This window comes from Podarcis raffonei, chromosome 10, assembly GCF_027172205.1.
Source record: "Podarcis raffonei isolate rPodRaf1 chromosome 10, rPodRaf1.pri, whole genome shotgun sequence".
Classification (NCBI taxonomy): domain Eukaryota; kingdom Metazoa; phylum Chordata; class Lepidosauria; order Squamata; family Lacertidae; genus Podarcis; species Podarcis raffonei.
In genome coordinates, this window is record NC_070611.1 from 65,774,829 (window position 1) to 65,793,443 (window position 18,615).

The 18,615-nt window shown below is 44.3% G+C and overlaps 1 protein-coding gene across 25 annotated transcripts in view; it reads right to left on the reverse strand.

Moving 5' to 3' along the window:
- CELF2 (CUGBP Elav-like family member 2) overlaps window positions 1–18,615 on the reverse strand; it is a 547,441-nt gene that overhangs the window by 10,246 nt on the left and 518,580 nt on the right. For 13 of the 25 annotated variants that reach the window (XM_053405505.1, XM_053405501.1, XM_053405498.1 and 10 more), the window contains 3 exons: window positions 12,053–12,184; window positions 4,236–4,433; window positions 524–667 (listed from right to left, as the gene is read on the reverse strand). In XM_053405505.1, coding sequence (XP_053261480.1) covers window positions 524–667; window positions 4,236–4,433; window positions 12,053–12,184 — 474 coding nt within the window. The remainder of the gene's footprint in view (window positions 1–523; window positions 668–4,235; window positions 4,434–12,052; window positions 12,185–18,615) is intronic. The other 12 variants (XM_053405503.1, XM_053405512.1, XM_053405516.1 and 9 more) reach the window with 3 other exon arrangements.

An 18,615-nucleotide genomic window follows, 5' to 3' on the forward strand; every position in this document is an offset into this window, starting at 1 on the left:
CCCTTGAACCCTAGGCTATGAAGGGTGCCTTTGGTTTGGCTGCCTTGCAGGGGCAGCCGTAAAGATCTGTGGTTTTCTTTTCCTGAAGTGAAAAGTCAAGAATGCAAATATCTGTTATTGGGGAGAAGTATCCCAAACAAACAGCAGAACTGAGATGAAGATAATCAAATCTGCCAAGAGGCAGAGAGAGAGATTTGTGTTTGGATGTGCAAGCTATTGCACATTTAAACCATGCACATGTGAGGGACAGCAATGCTTTTGTTATGATTTATAATGTGTTGAGGAATACCTGTTGTTCTGAATGGGAAACAAGATGCTCAGTTACAGGGCAGAATCCTAGAACTGTCGAGTTGGAAGGAGATAGGCAATAATGCAACAATGCAACGATTTAGATATGCATTGTGAAAGCAGCATATTACATCCACATCACTCTGAACACGAGGGGCCAGCACATGGGATGCTGAGTAAAAAGGAGACAGATCCTGTGCGTCTCTATTGTCTTTGTGTGTCGAATGTTACATACCAAAGCACTTGCTCAGATTGGTCTGTTTGTCAATGAAGACTTTAGCAGAAATGACATTTCCAAAAGGCATGAACATTTGCAGAATGTCCTGGTCTCCAAACTCCTGTGGGAGGTGATAAATGAAGAGGTTTGCTCCTTCTGGACCTTTAAGAAAAGAGGAAACCATCAGAGATCAGCTGCTTTTGTTTTGTATTGAGAATGTTCACTGAAGAGCTGGACGTTTCCATTTCAGGCTTCTGAAACCTACATGTGTACAGGAAGATGCAACAAACTACACTAAAAATAAGTTTGACTTTAACTTGAATGCTACTTCAGTTTTCTAGAAAACAAAGTAGCAATACTTGCAACATTTCTTACTAACTTCCCAAAGGCTAAGGAGAGCTTTTATATTTAAGGGTTGCTGTTATTTCGGGTGGGTTTCAATCACATACCACCAAATTTACGTTGTGTAGTTATGGTTGATTTCGTATCTTGTGCAACAAATCTACTCCCTGCCAGATAGACTTTTTGTAATAAGCAAAGTAACGGGGGAAAGCACTGGAAATTGTGAAATAATAATTGCTGGGCTCATTGTCATATAATGTTCCTGCAAACAAATCAGAACGAATACTCAATAAATAGCCAATGCCATCTAACCTCCCTGTAAACTCTATGTAAACAAATCGGGATGAATGCTCAATAAACAGATTGTCTAGAAGCGAACTTGGCCACAAGAAAAGGCATTTACTAGGTTTAGGAATGGGGAGAAATTTGATTAAGTTTGCACTTATAGGAACACCTACCAAATTCACATTTTCTGAAATAACTAAAAAACAAAGCCACCCTCTAATATTTGCACTTGTCCAAATTTTGCAGCACAGTTTCCTGGCCAGATAACATATACAAAATTGTACATGCTAGGGCAAAGTGTGCATAAAAATGTGTGTATTAGTGAAAATGTATACAAAAATGCATGACATTGCTTTGTAGAAATTTGGAGAAAACTGCATACTAAGATGCTGATGAATTTACATGAGGATCCTGGGTTGTTGTTTTTTAATGCAAATAGCTGCAGAAATTTGGAGAAGTTAATTTTAAAACTGGGAAAGGAGGAAATGAGAGAACCAAAACTGATAGATCCCTCCATCTCTAATGGGGTTGGACTGAGAGCAGCAGTATGGCTTTTCTGCCTCCTCCTCCCCCCTCTCTCTGAGGGCACCCATATCCTTTTTAAAAAGCCATTATTGAAGGATGGGTGGACCACCTGGAACATGGAATGTGTTGAAGGAAGCTGCTGTATGAGTAGTGAATTGGCAAACTTGCCTAGGGGTGGGATTTGCTCATGCACTTTGTGCAAGTGCTCCTCTGAACCCCCATTTATTTGCATGTTTACTAGGGGAAAAAAGCTTCTTTTCATAACATCTGCCCTTTGGTAAATGATAATAGTAATTAACTATTATCTTTTGGGAAAGAGTATAAACTGCTTAGTAAAATCTCTTAAGCAGTGCATCTAAATAGATTATCGATCATGCATCAATAAAATCAGTTTTAAAAACAAGTCTATATAACTAAATCACGTGTCTTGAGTAGGCTTCTTCGAATAAAAAGGTTTCCAACAGGGATCTAGAACAGTATAGCAAAGGTGCGTGCCTAATGTTAATATTCAACTAGGCGTTGTCTGGGCACTCCATGCAGGAACCCTTCAGATTAGGAAATGATATGGAACAATTGCCTCCAATGATTATGTACATGATGAGTTTACAAAAACAACAAAACCATGGCAAATATATCTAATTTGGGGTACTGATGCCTGCAAAACCCTCCCAGCAGATGTCAAGGCAATAAACAACTATTTTACTTTTAAAAGACAACTGAAGGCAGCCCTCTTTAGGGAAGTTTTTAATGTCTGATGCTGTATTGTTTTTAATATTCAGTTGGAAGCCGCCCAGAGTGGCTGGGGAAACCCAGCCAGATGGGCGGGGAATGAATGAATGAATGAATGAATGAATGAATGAATGAATAAATAAATAAATAAATAAATAATAATAATTTATTCTGCCATGGAACTGTCCTGACCCCATTGCTTTTTATGACAGTCAAAACGAGGATGCTGCTTCCTGGTACACACTTTTCCCTTCCAGTTTAGAATTAGCAAGAAATATTATTGGTAATTCTAGAGTGATGTTAACTAGAGATGACTTGAGAAGTAACACAGCAATGGGAGCTTTATCTTGGACATATCTTGAAAGGAGAGCGGGAAACCAGTATTGGAAATCATATTCAATTGAATCAATTTGGTAACAATTTGGAAAACCAATTTTTAAAAATGGCCAAAAAGAGAGAGAGAGGAAGAAATGAGAGTGTGTGGGGATCCCCTCCAATAAAATAACATAGTATCCCCCCCTTTGCCTTGGAGATCAGGGAGACAGAAGAGGGATGGATGAGGGGAGTGCGGAGGGCAGAGAGTGTGAGACAGAAGCCTTGTTTCATTAAGCATCTTATAATTAGTATTAATTTATTCTCAGTGTTAACTTACTGGGGTTTATTTTGCTCTACTTGCACTGAGTACGAAGCAATCAATCATTTGTTTGCTTTCCCTCAAGACCCTCAATTAAATAAGGAGCCCTTCAATGTAACGGCGATAGATCTTGTCATTAACCTCCAAACGCAGTCTAGTTACAAAAGCCACGTGTTTGCAGTATACATGGAACCCAGACAGAGGAGCTCCCTTTGCACACAAGTGTGTGTTTAAAAAACAAAGCGCATTTCAGAATGCTCTTCATCAAAATGGCTGTTTGGCAAAAGCAACCATGTGTGTTTTCGCATGTAAACAAAGGATGGCAAAATTTATGAAGCAAATGCCATTGAGAGAAAATTTGGAGACTGGGAAATTAAATGTTTACAGGCCCCCTATATACTCTTTGTGCAGGATGTTTATTTACATGCACACATACACACATATAGAGGTAAAACTAAACTTCAGTTCTTATACCATCATTGCCTTACTAAAACTGTGAGTTTGGAATTGAAGTTGGGAAACCTGAATTCGCTCCCACTGTCCTAAATTGAAGTTCTGCAAGAGTCAGGTTTAGTGGGGTAATGGGCTGTGGACAAGTTACTTGGTTTAAAACCTACCAGTTTCAAATAGCATTTGCAAGTCAGTGAGGGGGCATGGATGTCTTCATACAGCTTATCATTTCAAAGTGTACGGGGGGCAGGGAACGCATCATTCTCAAAAAACTGCAGGATAGATGTGGATTGTGGATAATGTTATGTGCACATAGTTTCATAAATCAGTGGTGAGAGTACCCTGGATGCAGTGAGTAGGAATGTATACAAAGCCTGAGTAACCCTCATTTCCAAGGTGAATCCTCGATGTCTGGTCCTCTTTGAGATAAGGATAATAAAAAAACCAACCTTTCAAAATGAAAGTAAGCAAAACGAAAGAGAGGCCAAATACAATGATTAATCTGATTTATAATTTTCAAAAGAAACCTAGTACGCACATCTTGCAATGTATTTTTTTTTGTCAATTGTGCTTAATTTCCAGTTGCCCCTAGTGCTGCGACTGGAGTGGAAGGAAGGCTGGAACATGTGACTGCTTAGCAAATAGTAAAGATAATAATGTAAATTCAGGGAAGGGACCACATGCCAGTTGTGTGCTCACATTGGAACAATGATCTCCTCTTTGCTTTCCTTTGTTTCTCATTCACCATTGACCAAACATGCTTACCTTCCTTCTGGCTGCCCGCAGCACTTTGTTGTTGTAACAAGCTCTGACTGTACAATGTCGGCAGTGCCGCCGCGGCATACTGCTGAATCCCTGAGTAGGCTTGGGTGAGGGCATCCATTGTGCCAGCTGTACCATTCGTCAAGCCTGTTGCACCGAGTCCTCCGTTCAGGGCGGCCATACCTGAGAGCATTTGAGCAACTTTACAAAAAACCCAACAATAGAGAAAAGAAATTGCACTTATTCATTAGTGCTTTCCAAACGTCATTGGCATTAATATGACACCGATGACAATGGCCATGCATGCAAAATAAAAATCCAGACAAATTCACCAGATGGCACAGAGAGAACAGCAGCAGAAACAGCAACAACATCCCCCCCGCCCCCATTCCCCCAAAATGTGCAAACACGAGACTTCGATAGAGAAATGACTTCGGCTACCAACTCAGTTTTCACATACAAGCTGTCGCTGGCACGTTTTGGGGTCATCAGGATGGCTCTGCTACAATGAATAGTTGACTACGGCTATATTCTTTCTGAGGAGGCAATTTATCTGCCCTGGCACCTCGTGTGATAGGCAAAAAGCAGGGTAAACTGTAGTACTCTTCATCACAGCCTGAATTTCTGCGTCAATTTATTATTTCGTATGGAGAAAGACTTTGGCTCCCACCATCAGCATGAAGTGATACAACCCAGACCAGGGATGGAGAACCTTTGATCTTTCCAACTCCCATCAGCCTCAGCCAGTGTGGCCAATGGCCAGGGATGGTGGGAGCTGTAGCCCGGTGGAAAAACTACATTCTGAGCACCACTTCTGCTTGAACTGAAACTGGTCCTGCTTGGCATCCATACCAGTTGGCTGGGAAGGAGTCCCATTTCCCGGTTCTCCATCCTGCGAAGGGATCATGGCTCAGCGGTAGGGTACATGCTTTACACGCAGAAGGTTCCAGGTTCAGTCTCTGAAAGCCATTCCAGTTAAAACTACCTGAATCTCAGGGAGCAGGTGAGCAGGGAGCAGTCTCTGCCCGAGACTGTTGTTGCAACGTGTTCATTGGCTTCTTCCGCACAGCCTGCACACGTGTGTGCAAGTGCACATGCTCACACTCTGTGCAAAAGAGCCGGCGAACACACGGTGGGTGGAGTCTAGAAGGTGGAGGGTGATTTCAGCCCTCCATGTTTGCAAATTTGCCACAATCAGTTTCATTCTCTGAGCAGGGCTTTGAACAGACTAGATGGCTGGGAGACTAAGAATGGCAGGAATAAGCCGCTTTGTGGTGAAGTGCCTTTCCAAAAAGGTATAAATTCTTGAATGGATGGATGGATAAATAAATAAATATCCCGTTGAAAAGGATTTGCGCCAGGGCTGAGAAAGCAGCCAAGGAAGAGATGACAATGCAGGGCGTCTTCATCAGGTTTAGCCAAGAGACCAGCAACTTTTAGCTCCTTATCTTTTTGAACTTTTCCATTCCAGCTGGTCGTTATAAGAACCCCGTAGCTGATAACCAGCACCTGAGTTTTCTCCCTCCCGCCTTATTTTTATGTGTTGAGTCTTTTGTAGTATATGAGGTTGAGATCACTGACTGTCTTATTACCACTATCTGGAAGCTGTCTGGGAAACGACTCCTCTTTGGGACAGCTGAAGAATGGATTAAAAAACACACACCCTATTTTAAAATAAATACATAGATGTCTCACTTTGCCCTGGACTCCTGGGCTGCTGCCGCCAGTTGGAGAAGTAGACGATAAAAAGATAAGTAAATCAATGGATGGGCTTGGTGCGAGGCAGTGTCATAGGTCTCTGAATCTTACAAATTCCCCAGAAATATTCAGAGTGAGGATCCGGTAGTATAAGTTGAGCTATGCGAAGCAAAGGAAATGCCTTGGGGGAAAAATCAACACCTTCTGCAAGGCTGTGAAATGGTTCTTTCTCGCTCTAAAAAAAAAAGTGTCAAGAGATCGGTTGCAGAACTAATTTAAGACAGGATTGGCAGTTGATGACAAGCCCCTGGGAGCGAGCCTGGTAGAAAGAAGAAGAGGAAGATGCTAACCCAATACTCCCTCGGCTTTTAAAACTACGTGGATTCTAGGACAATTCTACCCCCTGTGAGCATTTGATAATCAGCATAACTTCACCCTACAAGCCTCCTTTCTGTTCCCACCATGGTTTGTGCCAATTAAGAGGGTCCTAGTGCAAAAATAATACTTTTTGAAATGAGTTTCATCCAGGCAGTGCTGACACTTGGCAGAGAGTTGTGACATTCCACAGCTTTTCTTCAAGGAGGTGTCTTGCACTTCTAACTTGTGGGGTTGCAGGAAGGGCGGAGGGGTGCAAAAAAGAAACGCCACCATTATCTGACACCACCAACACATAACACAAGCAAGAGAGACCAAGTATAGGAAAGGAGGACATATTTTACGCCAGTGTCTTGGGAGGGGGAACTATTCAAATTCCCACAAGAAGAAGAAGAGAAAGAAGAAGGAGGAACAGCAGATGCATGCACACACCTAACAGTAGTTAATTAGAAGGGGGGGGGAGCAGAAATGAGAAGCTTCAACTTAGGGAATAAGCACAGTAATTGTGAGATACAATCTGCTGGGTTATTTTATGCTTTCCAGAGAAATAGTGAGTGGGAGGTGGGACTATTTTTTTCTCTTCTTCATATGGGAACAACATGACATTTTGACAGTCTTGCCTGCTCCAATATCCAATGTGTGAGCCAGACTTCAGTGCAGATGGATGCACAGCAGGTGTGTGGTACGCAGAAATCACCTGTGTGCGCACACAGAAACACCCAGCGGTGGTCCTGGCTCTAGCAGCAATGCCAGATCTACAGCAAACACTACGTTTCCCCCAAAATGTTTGCATGCATCTCCCTAAAGGGAAGTTTTGACCTCGTTCGTTAAAGCCTCACTGTTCCCTAACCTCTTGTTGTGAGGTATCTCCTCAACATTCATTGGCTCGCCCCCACACATGCAGCTGAGATAAAGGAAGATGGGGATGGAGAGAGAGGGAAATCACATCCTATGGGGCAGGGAAGACACGAACTCCTCCCTGTCACAGAACACTGAAAGGTTTCGAAACTCTTACTGGGGAGAAATCTGGTGTTCCAAATGGAATTCTGATTCCATCTCAACCAGCGCACCCAGATAGTATTTAAAATGCCTTCTTGTTTTATTTACAGGTCACAGATATCCCACAATGGTAGAATAGAATGGCATTGAAATAGGCAGGTCCTTTCTATGCCATTTATTCCTCAAATTACCATACTAAACATGTTGGTCCTCATAAAGACATAAATGACCCAGCGGTTTTCTTCCTGGTGAAAAACATTTATTGTAAAAGTGCCATGGGTACCAGCACAAAATGGCTGCCACCGACATCCACAAAGGTCCTCCATAAAGGTGAGTACTGTCTCATAAAACTTTGGCCTCAGCTTATGGAAGACATCTGAAGGCAGCCCTGTTTAGGGAAGCTTTTAATGTTTAACAGACTATTGTATTTTAATATTTTGTTGGAAGCTGCCCAGAGTGGCTGGGGAAACCCAGCCAGATGGACGGGGTATAAATAATAAGGTGGTGGTGGTGGTGGTGGTGGTGGTGGTGGTGGTGGTGGTGGTTGTTGTTGTTGTTGTTGTTGTTGTTGTTGTTGTTATACACTCTGCCTTGTTATACAAGCTGCATTTGTGCTAGCACGTTGGCACTGGCACAGTGCAAAATAATGGGGTGTGCATCTGAGCTTCCCTGATGACAGGTGGGCAGTTAAACAAAATTTGCTGGAAAAGACACTGCAATGTCAACAGTGGTGTTTGCTGCTGCTGGATTTAGGGCTGTGAAAATTGGCTGTATAACAGTGGCAGAGGTGTAAAAAAAAGTAACGGGCAACTTTGGCACTAAGAAACGCTTGATTTTTCAAAATAACTTCTCTATGCAGTCATATTATGCTTGGACGTTATCAGTATCTTGAGCTAAAGAGAAAAATTCATTGAGCCCTTGTGAGAAGCAAGACCCCTGCTGCACAAGGACCCATGCAGCCTCACACAATTACTTTCATTTGGGCACCAAGTAGCCCTTTCTGTCTTCAGCACAACCCCTTCTCCCAAAGCCTCACAATGACAAGATATTTACAAGACACACACGCACACACACACCTACACACAAAAAGGACAAGTGAGAAATTTGACAGCAAGGACAAGAAGAGCATCATGCCGAGAACTGAAGCAAGCAACTTATACTGAGGAGGACATCCATTCCTCTGGGTACACCGTGATAGACTAAAAACTGGTGATGGCCAAATACATCCTTGCATTGCAGGAGGAAATGCAGGGAGTAGCAGCAGCAGCAGCTGGAAATTATGAAGGAAGTAGGAAAGGCAGCCAAACTAATAACCCCTGCAACCAAACTGTACAGGGCCACTTCTTTGTAGTTGAAACTTTTGTGATTAGCTTCAAAGGTGGATTTATGAGAAACGTTCTGCTTGCCAGCTGACCTAGAAGCGTCTCTGTGGAAGGGGCTTTTTAGATGATACAAAACAGGCATGCTTCTACGCCTGATCCTGCCCCCACATAAAGAACCAAGAAGGGAACAGCACCTCGCCCTAGCACACTTGCCCCCTCCCTGGGCACCGTCAGGGAACACTCCACCCTTGTGACTTCTCTGTCACCAAGGCAAGATCAGGGTTTGCATCATGTGTGCTCACAATTAACTTTTAGCTGAGCCCTGAGCCTATCTCACACAGTTTCAAGCATGCTTTATCGTTTTTAAGAACGACGATTTCATTTTTAACACCCCTGAGGGGTTGCTCACCTTCCAGTACACATGGCTGGAAGAGAGCCTCGGGTACACACGCCTTCTGCCACACATGGAAAGTTAGGTGTGAACCGATCCCTATGTGCCCACGCCCAACCACAAGTATTATCTCCAATCATCAAAAAGAGGCAGACACATTGCGTGGGTCCTGTAGGGATGCATGCTGCACTTTGAACACACTGGATGTGCTCCTCATGCCCTTTTGCATCTGCGATACACACTTGTGTGGGTGGTATAAACCGATTCTAACCTGTTGGCAAAGCTTTTGACAGGCAACACCCTACATCAGAAGCACAAAGCAGACCCAGAAGTTGGTGTGTGTGTGTATGTATATGTATATGTGTGTGTGTGTGTGTGTATGTATGTGTGTGTGTGTGTGTGTGTGTGGACTGAGCTCCCCGAGAAGGGCGAAAAACCAAGTAAGCAAGGTGAAAACAGAAAGATAACAGGAACACAAAATATGCCCCAATTACGGGAAAGAAAACATGAGACTCAGACATTTGTTAAACATAAGTACAACAAAAATCACTGACACCAATGAATACAAGTAAGAGGCATTTCTCTTTTTAAGAAATGCAGACCTCTAATAGCCTCCTGCTCACATCTACATATACTTCCTATTAGTCCACTTTGTGATTCTGATCGAACAGGCTACTACTGATCATCAAATAATTCTTAACAGGTATTCTGAACTGACACAAAAGGGCCTGCAACGCCAACTACACTCTTTGTAGTCAGACTCCCGCGCCAGCCGAGAAGCTGAGATTCCTTAACTGCTCTTTCTTAGTATGAGCAGCCAAAGAGGCTCTGCCAGTTGCACACCTCACTTGTTCTCTCCTGCGTTTGCCCGTGCCTTGGCTTGCGAACGAGAGAAAGGGAGGGCTACACGAGGTCTGATGGGGCTCAGGAGGCTGCGCCGAATGCCAAGGCCGCCAGCTGCCTATCTCCAAAATAGACTCCTTCTTACGAAACCTCACGCCTAGTAAACCAGCTAATCTCTTAAGACTCTAGAAACAGATTTCGCGAAGATGCTGCAATGAACTAGCGCCGCTAAGCCCTTGGAATGCATTTCCAAGGAAATACCAATTCTTTGCTGTACGGTGCCTAGTGACGAGAGGAGGCTGGAACCTGACAGGGCAGCAGATTATGGAAGGGGGCAGCCTCCCATAACTTAGTGTCCCCACACAGATGTTTTGGTCTACAGCTCACATTATCCCAAGCTGTAGTCGAAAGCATCTGAAGGAAGCCAGGTTAGAGACAGCTGGATTAGGGTTTTCAGATAGGTCAAGGACCCTATAGGTCAAGACCCCATATCTGAAACTGGGCACCCCGTTTCCTTGATAATGGGAGAAGTGCTGTTAACTTGCCCAGCACAAACAAGAGAACAACTCTGGCTTCTATATTTCAGTGTGAATGGTAAAGTGTGCAAGGCTGTGGTATTTAGCTTACAGTAATGTGTGAGACTGATCTGACACCGATAAGTCATAGAATTGTAGAGTTGGGAGGGACCCTGAGGATCATCTAGTCCAGCGGTTCTCAACTTGTGGGTCCCCAGATGTTGTTGGACTACAACACCCATCATCCCCGAGCTCTGGCCTTGCTAGCTAGGGGTGATGGGAGTTGTAGTTCAACAACATCTGGGGACCCACAGGTTGAGAAAGGCTGATCTAGTCCAACCCCCTGCAATGCAGGAATATGCAGCCGTCCCATATGGGAATCGAACCTGCAACCTTGACGTTATCAGAACTGTGCTCTAACCAACTGAGCTATCCAAACACACAACTCTGTTCTTTTAATCAGTGATCTAATTAATACAAGAAAAGAAGACTCCGGCTAAACATCAGAAATAACTTTCTCACGGTAAGAGCCGATCAACAGTTGAACAGACTCCCATGAGAAATGGTGGTCTCTCCTTCCTTGGAGGTTTTCAAGCAGAGGTTGGGTGGCCATCTGTCATGGGATGACCTCGTTGAGATTCCTGCATTGCAGGAGGTTGAACTAGATGACCCTCGGGGCCCCTTCCAGTTCTACGATTCTATGACTGACTTGTCAATGGATTTCAATGGGCATACTCGTGAGTATGACTTACTAAGCTCAAGCCTACATCCTTAGAGACACTGGGATTGTGGTCCACATGGACATCAGTATTGGGGATCATCTAGACCAGGGGTGGGGAAGTGGGGGCCCTTCAGATATTATTGGATTCCCATCAGCCCCAGCTAACACACCCAATGGTCTGGGGTGATGGAATTGGGAGGACCACATGTCCCCCATTCATGATATAAGCTGAGCGCCAATGCATGCACAGATAGCACTCCTATTGCCAGCAAACAAAAGCATGTGCAGGGCTGCTTCCCTAGATAATGGCTAGGGATGGTGGAGGAGTCTGCTTGAAATGAGTTGCACACGAAATTTGCCAATTCTGACCCAGTCGAGCTTTGCCCACATCAGACCGCCTCTTGGGCTGCTTCAGGTAATATGCAATGCCTTATGCAACTGTCTTCTGGAAGCCAGAAATGAAACTACCACTATTAACGGGGGCACACTCTACACCTCTTGGGCTTAGCAACAGCCCACCGTAATTGTGTGCTGCCGCTGCTGCTGCTGCTACAAGCAGCAGCTACTACTGGCAGTAGGAGCAGCAACAGGAGCCTCTCTGCTATTCTGTTCTCTTTCAAATGGAAACGGCATCTGGCTCTTCAGAACCTGAAGACAATTGGCCTTGAGAATCAATGCTAGCTGCCCAAGCACAAACCTAACTATGTTCACACCCTGCAAGAGAAACACAATGTTGTGAGGAAATGTTAGCAATGGCATCGCGGTCCTTCAACGAGGCAAGACCCGTTCAGGCCAAGTCACTGCGGATACCCAGAACAGAACTTTGTCAGTTTCACCCCATGTATTTTGCACATGTATTTTTCATAGTAACATTCACTGTATTATAAACGGTCAAGTGTTCCTACGGTGATTACAGGGAAATTGCTGGAGTGTCCACCACAGCAATAAATACTCACTGTTTACGGTACCTGCTAGTGCATTAATATTATTCAATCCAACAGTGGCTCCCGCCAATCCTTGGAGAGTCCCCAGAGAAGTCAAGGAATTCATGGCCGCCCCAGCTGTGGAATTTGCTGTTGATGCAGCCACTAAAGGGAGAGGGAAATGGAGCGCCCAGTTATTCACCCACAAAGAACCATTAAGTTCCATGCACTCTCACAGTGATAAACCACAGAACTCCTGCTGCAAATGTAAGGAATCAGACAACCTCTAGTACTTGCTTTGATAACTTATGTTTAAAAAAATAAAATAAAAAGTAGCAGGCTGAAACCTAGGATCAAGTCACATGACACCACTTTCTAGGATAAATGGACTTTAAAATAGTAATAATAATAATAATAATAATAAATAAACTGAATTCATGGTAGTGTGTGTCACATTCAAGCCAACGCCAAGATGGGGGAAAAAGAGAGCGGTCAAAGATGCAGAGTCATGATGATCTGTTGTAACAACCTGTCCTATCATTAGACCAACCACAATTTGATGCCAGCCAAATGGGAAGAGGGCTCCTTGGGGAGAAAGGGTGGGATAAAAATTGAATTAGTGAACAAATTAATAAAGCAGCTTCTTAATTCCACTTGGGCTTACTTGAATAGGGCGTTGTTTTTATATAAATACACACTGTGCAACTCTGGAGTATAACAGAGGAGACCGGACGTAATCAGAATACATTCATACCTCTTGTTGCGTTTGCTCCATGTTGCAGATTTTCAGGTTGCGAACGTGGCAAACCCAGAAGTGTATACATCCGGGTTTCATCATGTGCACATGCGCAGAAGAGTTCTGCACACTTTGCGCATGCGCTGAAGCGTTCTGCGCACTTTGCACATGCGCAGAAGCGCTCTATCGCGCTCTGCGCTTGTGCAGAAGTGCCGCTCTAGTTGCAGAATTTTTGAGGTGCGCACGGCATCCTGGAACGGATCGTGTCCACAACTAGAGGTACCACTGTGTTGTTTCCCTAGTGTAGATGTTGAGTGGCTTCCTTTAAGGAAACACATGCTCTAGGAATTTGTTGGGAAATTTGAACTCCCTTGGAGCAATAAGAGAGTTCAACAGCAAGATATCCCTTGCACGTATTTTCTGGAAGCAATGGATACAGACATACTTCCGAGTAAACACGCACATCAGCACAATGTAAGGCTGCAGCCCTGAGGTGCGTGGAGTAAAAACTGAAAATGATTCAATTGCCCTGTTCAAGAGTGGAATTGAGAGCAGGAAGAAGGACCCCTCTTGTGTTCCTCTGTCCTTTTGCAGGACATTGGTTCCAAGTGGAACCAATTTGAAAAAAGGAGAATGGACAGGACAAGATTTTCATATTCTCAGGAGCAGGCCTAAATTCCTCTCCAGTATGGATGTGTGTTCAGGGACCTTTTGGGTCCAAGTTGACTCCTGGTCCTTCCTTGGCATGCACCTGAACCTCCCTGACATCCCCTTTCCCTTTAGCCCTACCAAATTTAGTGCTCCAACATCAGTTGGGCCAGGGTGTTAGGTATCTTTTGGCTATGCAGTTGCATCCTAAATGTCCCTTGAATCCATTGTTCTTGCCTTTTACATCATGCATCTGTTGTGGCCATTTCTGGGAATGAATGCATAGTGAAAGCGACCCCGAGGTTCAGTTGCAACTGAGGAATCTCAACTAAAGCATTCATGGCAGATGGCCACCCAAGCTTTGCTTAAAAACCTCGCCACCTCCCAGGGGAGACCGTTCCACTGTCAAACAGCTCTTACTGTCAGAAGGTTCTTCCTGGTGTATGATGTTAGTAGACTGTTCTCATACTGCACCGAATCAGTGGGAAGAAGTCCAGATTTCCCACTCAGCTGGTACTATATATATGCATGAAGAATTCGGTTCCGCAAATTGGATGCTGAAATCATTGCCTGGGCTGGAAGCATAACTATTTGCCCCTCCACTCCTTAGATAAAATGGTTATGTCCAGTCGACTGCATTAGTAGCTGACATATTGCTCAAAACACGAGGCAGGTTGCAAGTATGATGAAGAACTAAGGTGGTTGAATAGGGGCTGTTGACTATGCCTTTAGTGCACATGAAATGATGAGTGGAGTTATTCCTTTTCATAAGGCGCACATATAGCAGGAGGCGCTTATGATGATGTTGGCATTAGGGCTGGGTGATTTATCGTCCAAAACCGGTTTGAAATCCATATTGTGATATCGGTTTCATATTTTTTGACCTGACAATATATAGCAAATCATGATGTATGTGTGTTTGTGTGTGCTATGCAAAAATCACAGTGTGGGAAAAACCGTGAAGCTAGATAATGCTTCTCTCGATTCCTGCAGCCCCTGTTAACTCTGCCATTTTATTTTATTTTAAATTTTAAATTATTTATTATTTATACCCCACCAATCTGGGCAACAAATCAGAACAGGCACAGGCAAAAATCATGATACGGGAAAACCGTGAAGCCAGTCAATGCCTCTAGATAGCTCCATCCTTATCTCAGACATTGTTATATAGCAATGTTTAGCTGGTGATGTATCACGCTGTTGAAAACCAGGCATCGCCCAGCCCTAGTTGACATGGCAAGCGATGCTTTCATTAACTAACGCCATATTCATTAACAGCTAGTGAAAATCTATTTGATACTGGAAGTGGGGAGAAATTACAAATTGATGTCTTCCAGAACTCCCACCACAGTGAATCAAGCAGACACTCAAACTCTTGTTGTTCTGAAATGAATAATCTCACAGCAGTGCTTAATAAACAGCTGGAAGTTGTCCCTGGATTCCTAGAAAATTTGATGTACTGACAGCATAATGCTTCCAGGCAGCTTTTCTTGATGTTGCTGCCCCATTGTTGGTTAGCCTAATTGTTACAGAAGATGAAATGTATAACATTCACACATCCAGGGGTTTTGCCTTCAGGAGTTATACTTTGGCAGCTCTTTGTCTTGGTCACAGCAAATTGATTCTTTTCTCTGTTTTTTTGCTGGGAATGTTATCCCCTGAACATTAATAGACTGCAAAAGGGAAGTATTCTTGAAGCAATGAATGAATCATGATGACATTCCCTGGGTATGTTCAATGAAAGTGCATGTGGGCAACTGCAAATGTAATTGCTAGGTTATATCCCTTCTCCCTGAGACACTAGCCTTCTGTCTGCAGGGATCTTTATTTGCTATGGGGGAACATTTCATCATTGATACCTCTGCACATGCTGTCTCTAGTGATACAGCCCAGAAACAAATCGAACCCTCAAAGTGAGAGCTATGACTGAAATGTATTCCACTCCTCTTTTTGTAAAAAACACACATCATACAATAATAATTAAATAGCACAATATTCTGCCTCTTAGAAGGCAACTGGCAATTTAGGTATCTGCTTGTTTTCTGCGTCGTGACCTACAGCAACTTTGTGGGGAGATTTCCATTGGATAAATGATGAGTTAAACCCCTTCTCGCACCTTCAAGGCTGTAATTCGGTCTTCACCCCATGGATGCACAGGCAAATAAAAACACATTGGGAGATCAGATTACTGACCATCCATACCATGTCTAGTTTAGCCCTAATAATAATAATAATAATAATTTATTATTTGTACCCCGCCCCACTGGCTGGGCTTCCCCAGCCACTCTGGGCGGCTTCCAACAAAGGTGAAAAATAAACTAAAATGTCACATATTAAAAACTTCCCTGAACAGGGCTTCCTTCAGATTACTTCTGAATGTCAGGTAGTTGTTTATCGCTTTGACATCTGATGGGAGGGCGTTCCACAGGGCGGGCGCCACTACCGAGAAGGCCCTCTGCCTGGTTCCCTGTAACTTGGCCTCTCGCAGTGAGGGAACCACCAGAAGGCCCTCGGAACTGGACCTAAAAGGTTGGACAAACTCTTAGAGGAGAAATATTACTTCTCTCTCTTAGTTTATACCTACAGAGACTATTTTGCTTTGAAAAATAGGTTTGCGCAACTAGGTTTGTGCTGCAATTCCCACACACGCTACACGTGGGGATAAAGTAAATCCCATTGAAACCAGAGGTCCTTCCTGGGTGTACAGGTTTGGGGCTGCACTGCTATTCAAGGATCACGTTAGCTTTAAACAACTGCCTGAAGATGGGGAATTGTGCAAGGAATTTAATCTCTAAGGAATTTAATCTCTCTCCCCCTCCCCCCCCCGTATAAGTCCAGTGAACTGAGGCTGCCTGCAATCCTAAAGGTAAAGGGACCCCTGACCATTAGGTCCAGTCGTGGCTGACTCTGGGGTTGCGGCGCTCATCTCGCTTTATTGGCCGAGGGAGCCAGCATACAGCTTCCGGGTCACATGGCCAGCAGGACTAAGCTGCTTCTGGCGAACCAGAGCAGCACACAGAAACGCCGTTTACCTTCCCGCTGGAGCGGTACCTATTTACAGTGGTACCTCAGGTTAAGTACTTAATTCGTTCTGGAGGTCCGTTCTTAACCTGAAACTGTTCTTAACCTGAAGCACCAAATCTAGCTAATGGGGCCTCCTGCTGCTGCTGCGCCGCCAGAGCACAATTTCTGTTCTTATCCTGAAGCAAAGTTCTTAACCTGAAGCACTATTTCTGGCTTAGTGGAGTGTGCAACCTGAAGCATATGCAACCTGAAGCGTATTTAACCCAAGGTACCACTGTATCTACTTGCACTTTGATGTGCTTTCGAACTGCTAGGTTGGCAGGAGCAGGGACCGAGCAACGGGAGCTCACCGCATCGTGGGGATTTGAACCACCGACCTTCTGATCGGCAAGTCCTAGGCTCTGTGGTTTAACCCACAGCGCCACCCGCGTCCCATGCCTGCAGTCCTACACCCACTTAAAAGGGAGTAAGCCCTATTGCAAGGCTGAGAAACTTGCTGCCCTACAGATATTGTTGGATTCCAGCTTCCATCGGGTTCCCCCAGCATGGTCAATGGTCAAGGCTGATGGGAGCTAGAACCAACATTGGGAGAGCCATGGGCTCACTGTCACGGCCTTGTTGAATTCAGAGAGGCTTACTCAGAATAGACTTGTTTAGGATTGCGCCGTGAGGGTCGAAAACCCCATGAGCTCCAATTATTCCATGTGATAATAACCAACTTCTGAGTTTTTAGTTGATTCCTGGAAGGTTATGTGTTTTTAAAAAACTTCTTTCATACGACTGAAAATGTGGAGGGGGTGGATTTAATCCCTTTGCTGAAGGTAAACCTGGGTGGCGATTCAAAAGAGCACATCAATCCAGCTATTGAGCATGAGTGACTGGCATTAAGCTACCTGCCCTTTGCAGAAATCTATCTCCAGCCAACCAGAATATTTACTTCATTCAAACTGCATTACTGCATGTTGTGAAAAACTGCATCTATTAAATTCAGCTGGGGGGAAAGCATACTGACTAGAATGTCCGTTTGATTTTATAAATGGCCCATAGCTTGCATTAACAGCAGGCCTAAGAATCAAAAATGATTCGCCCCTCCTTTTGATCTTTCACTAGGCGGTGATAAAACGGAAAGCTTTCTTTCCAGCGAGCTTTCTGGAATGTTGCACTAAAAGAGCCATGGAGAAATCAAGCAAGGGAGCCTCATCCTGTTTCCAGCAGCGGCTAGACATGTGCTTGCAGAAAGCCTGCAGGAAACAGTCTTTTCATGTCGACGGTCCACAGCTCCTGCTGTTTGGTTCCAACTTAGTTCTCAAAGGTTCTGTAAGACAGACTATAACGGGCAAAATTTGCAACCGTTTGTTAAAGCTACTGCGCTGGCTACACTCATTCCTTGAGGTGTCTTGATTTGCCTAGTGACACACGCCTTAGTTATACCCCATTCGGATTACTTGTAACATGTTCTATGCAGGGCTGCCTTTGAAAAGCACTCAGAAACTTTACCCGGCTCAAAGAACTGCAGCCAGATTGCTGACCAGGGCTGGTTATAGGGAGCATACAACTGTTAGGGTTTCTATGAAATGTCCTATACAGGTGTATCAAGATAACAGGTCCTGTCTGGCTTTGCTGAACTCAGAGAGTTGCAAGCAAAGAACCGAATACTTGCAGAACCAAATACTTGCAGATTGCGTTACATCGTGCAAGAGAGTGTATTCAGAAAGGACTCATTCAGGTGTCCTACATGCCAGGAAACAACTCCCTTGCTCCAACAGTTCCACTGGCTGTTTCCAGGCACAATTCAAAGTGCTTGTTATCACCTACAAAGCCCTGCAGGGCTTGGGTCCAAGCTAACTGAAACACTGTATTCCCTCATAGGAACCTGCTTGGGTTCTGAGATCTTCGGGAGAGGCCCTTCCCTCGGGTCCTGCCTATTGGCAGCTCCGTTCTTTTGAGCTGATAAGGCTCATCTTCCTCCGAGCCCTCCCAGCAGAGCATCAAAACAACACAACGGAAGGATGAGATAGGTATGAGCTACACGCCATGCTTTATTACTAAGCTATGCAGAGAGCAAAGAAATACACATCTTCTCTCTATGAGAGCAGAGAGCAACCAAACAAAGGAACAAAGGAAACAGGAAACCAGTAACGTCACATCCCATCTCCCTTTCCCGTGAGACTCCAACAGCCTGGAATCC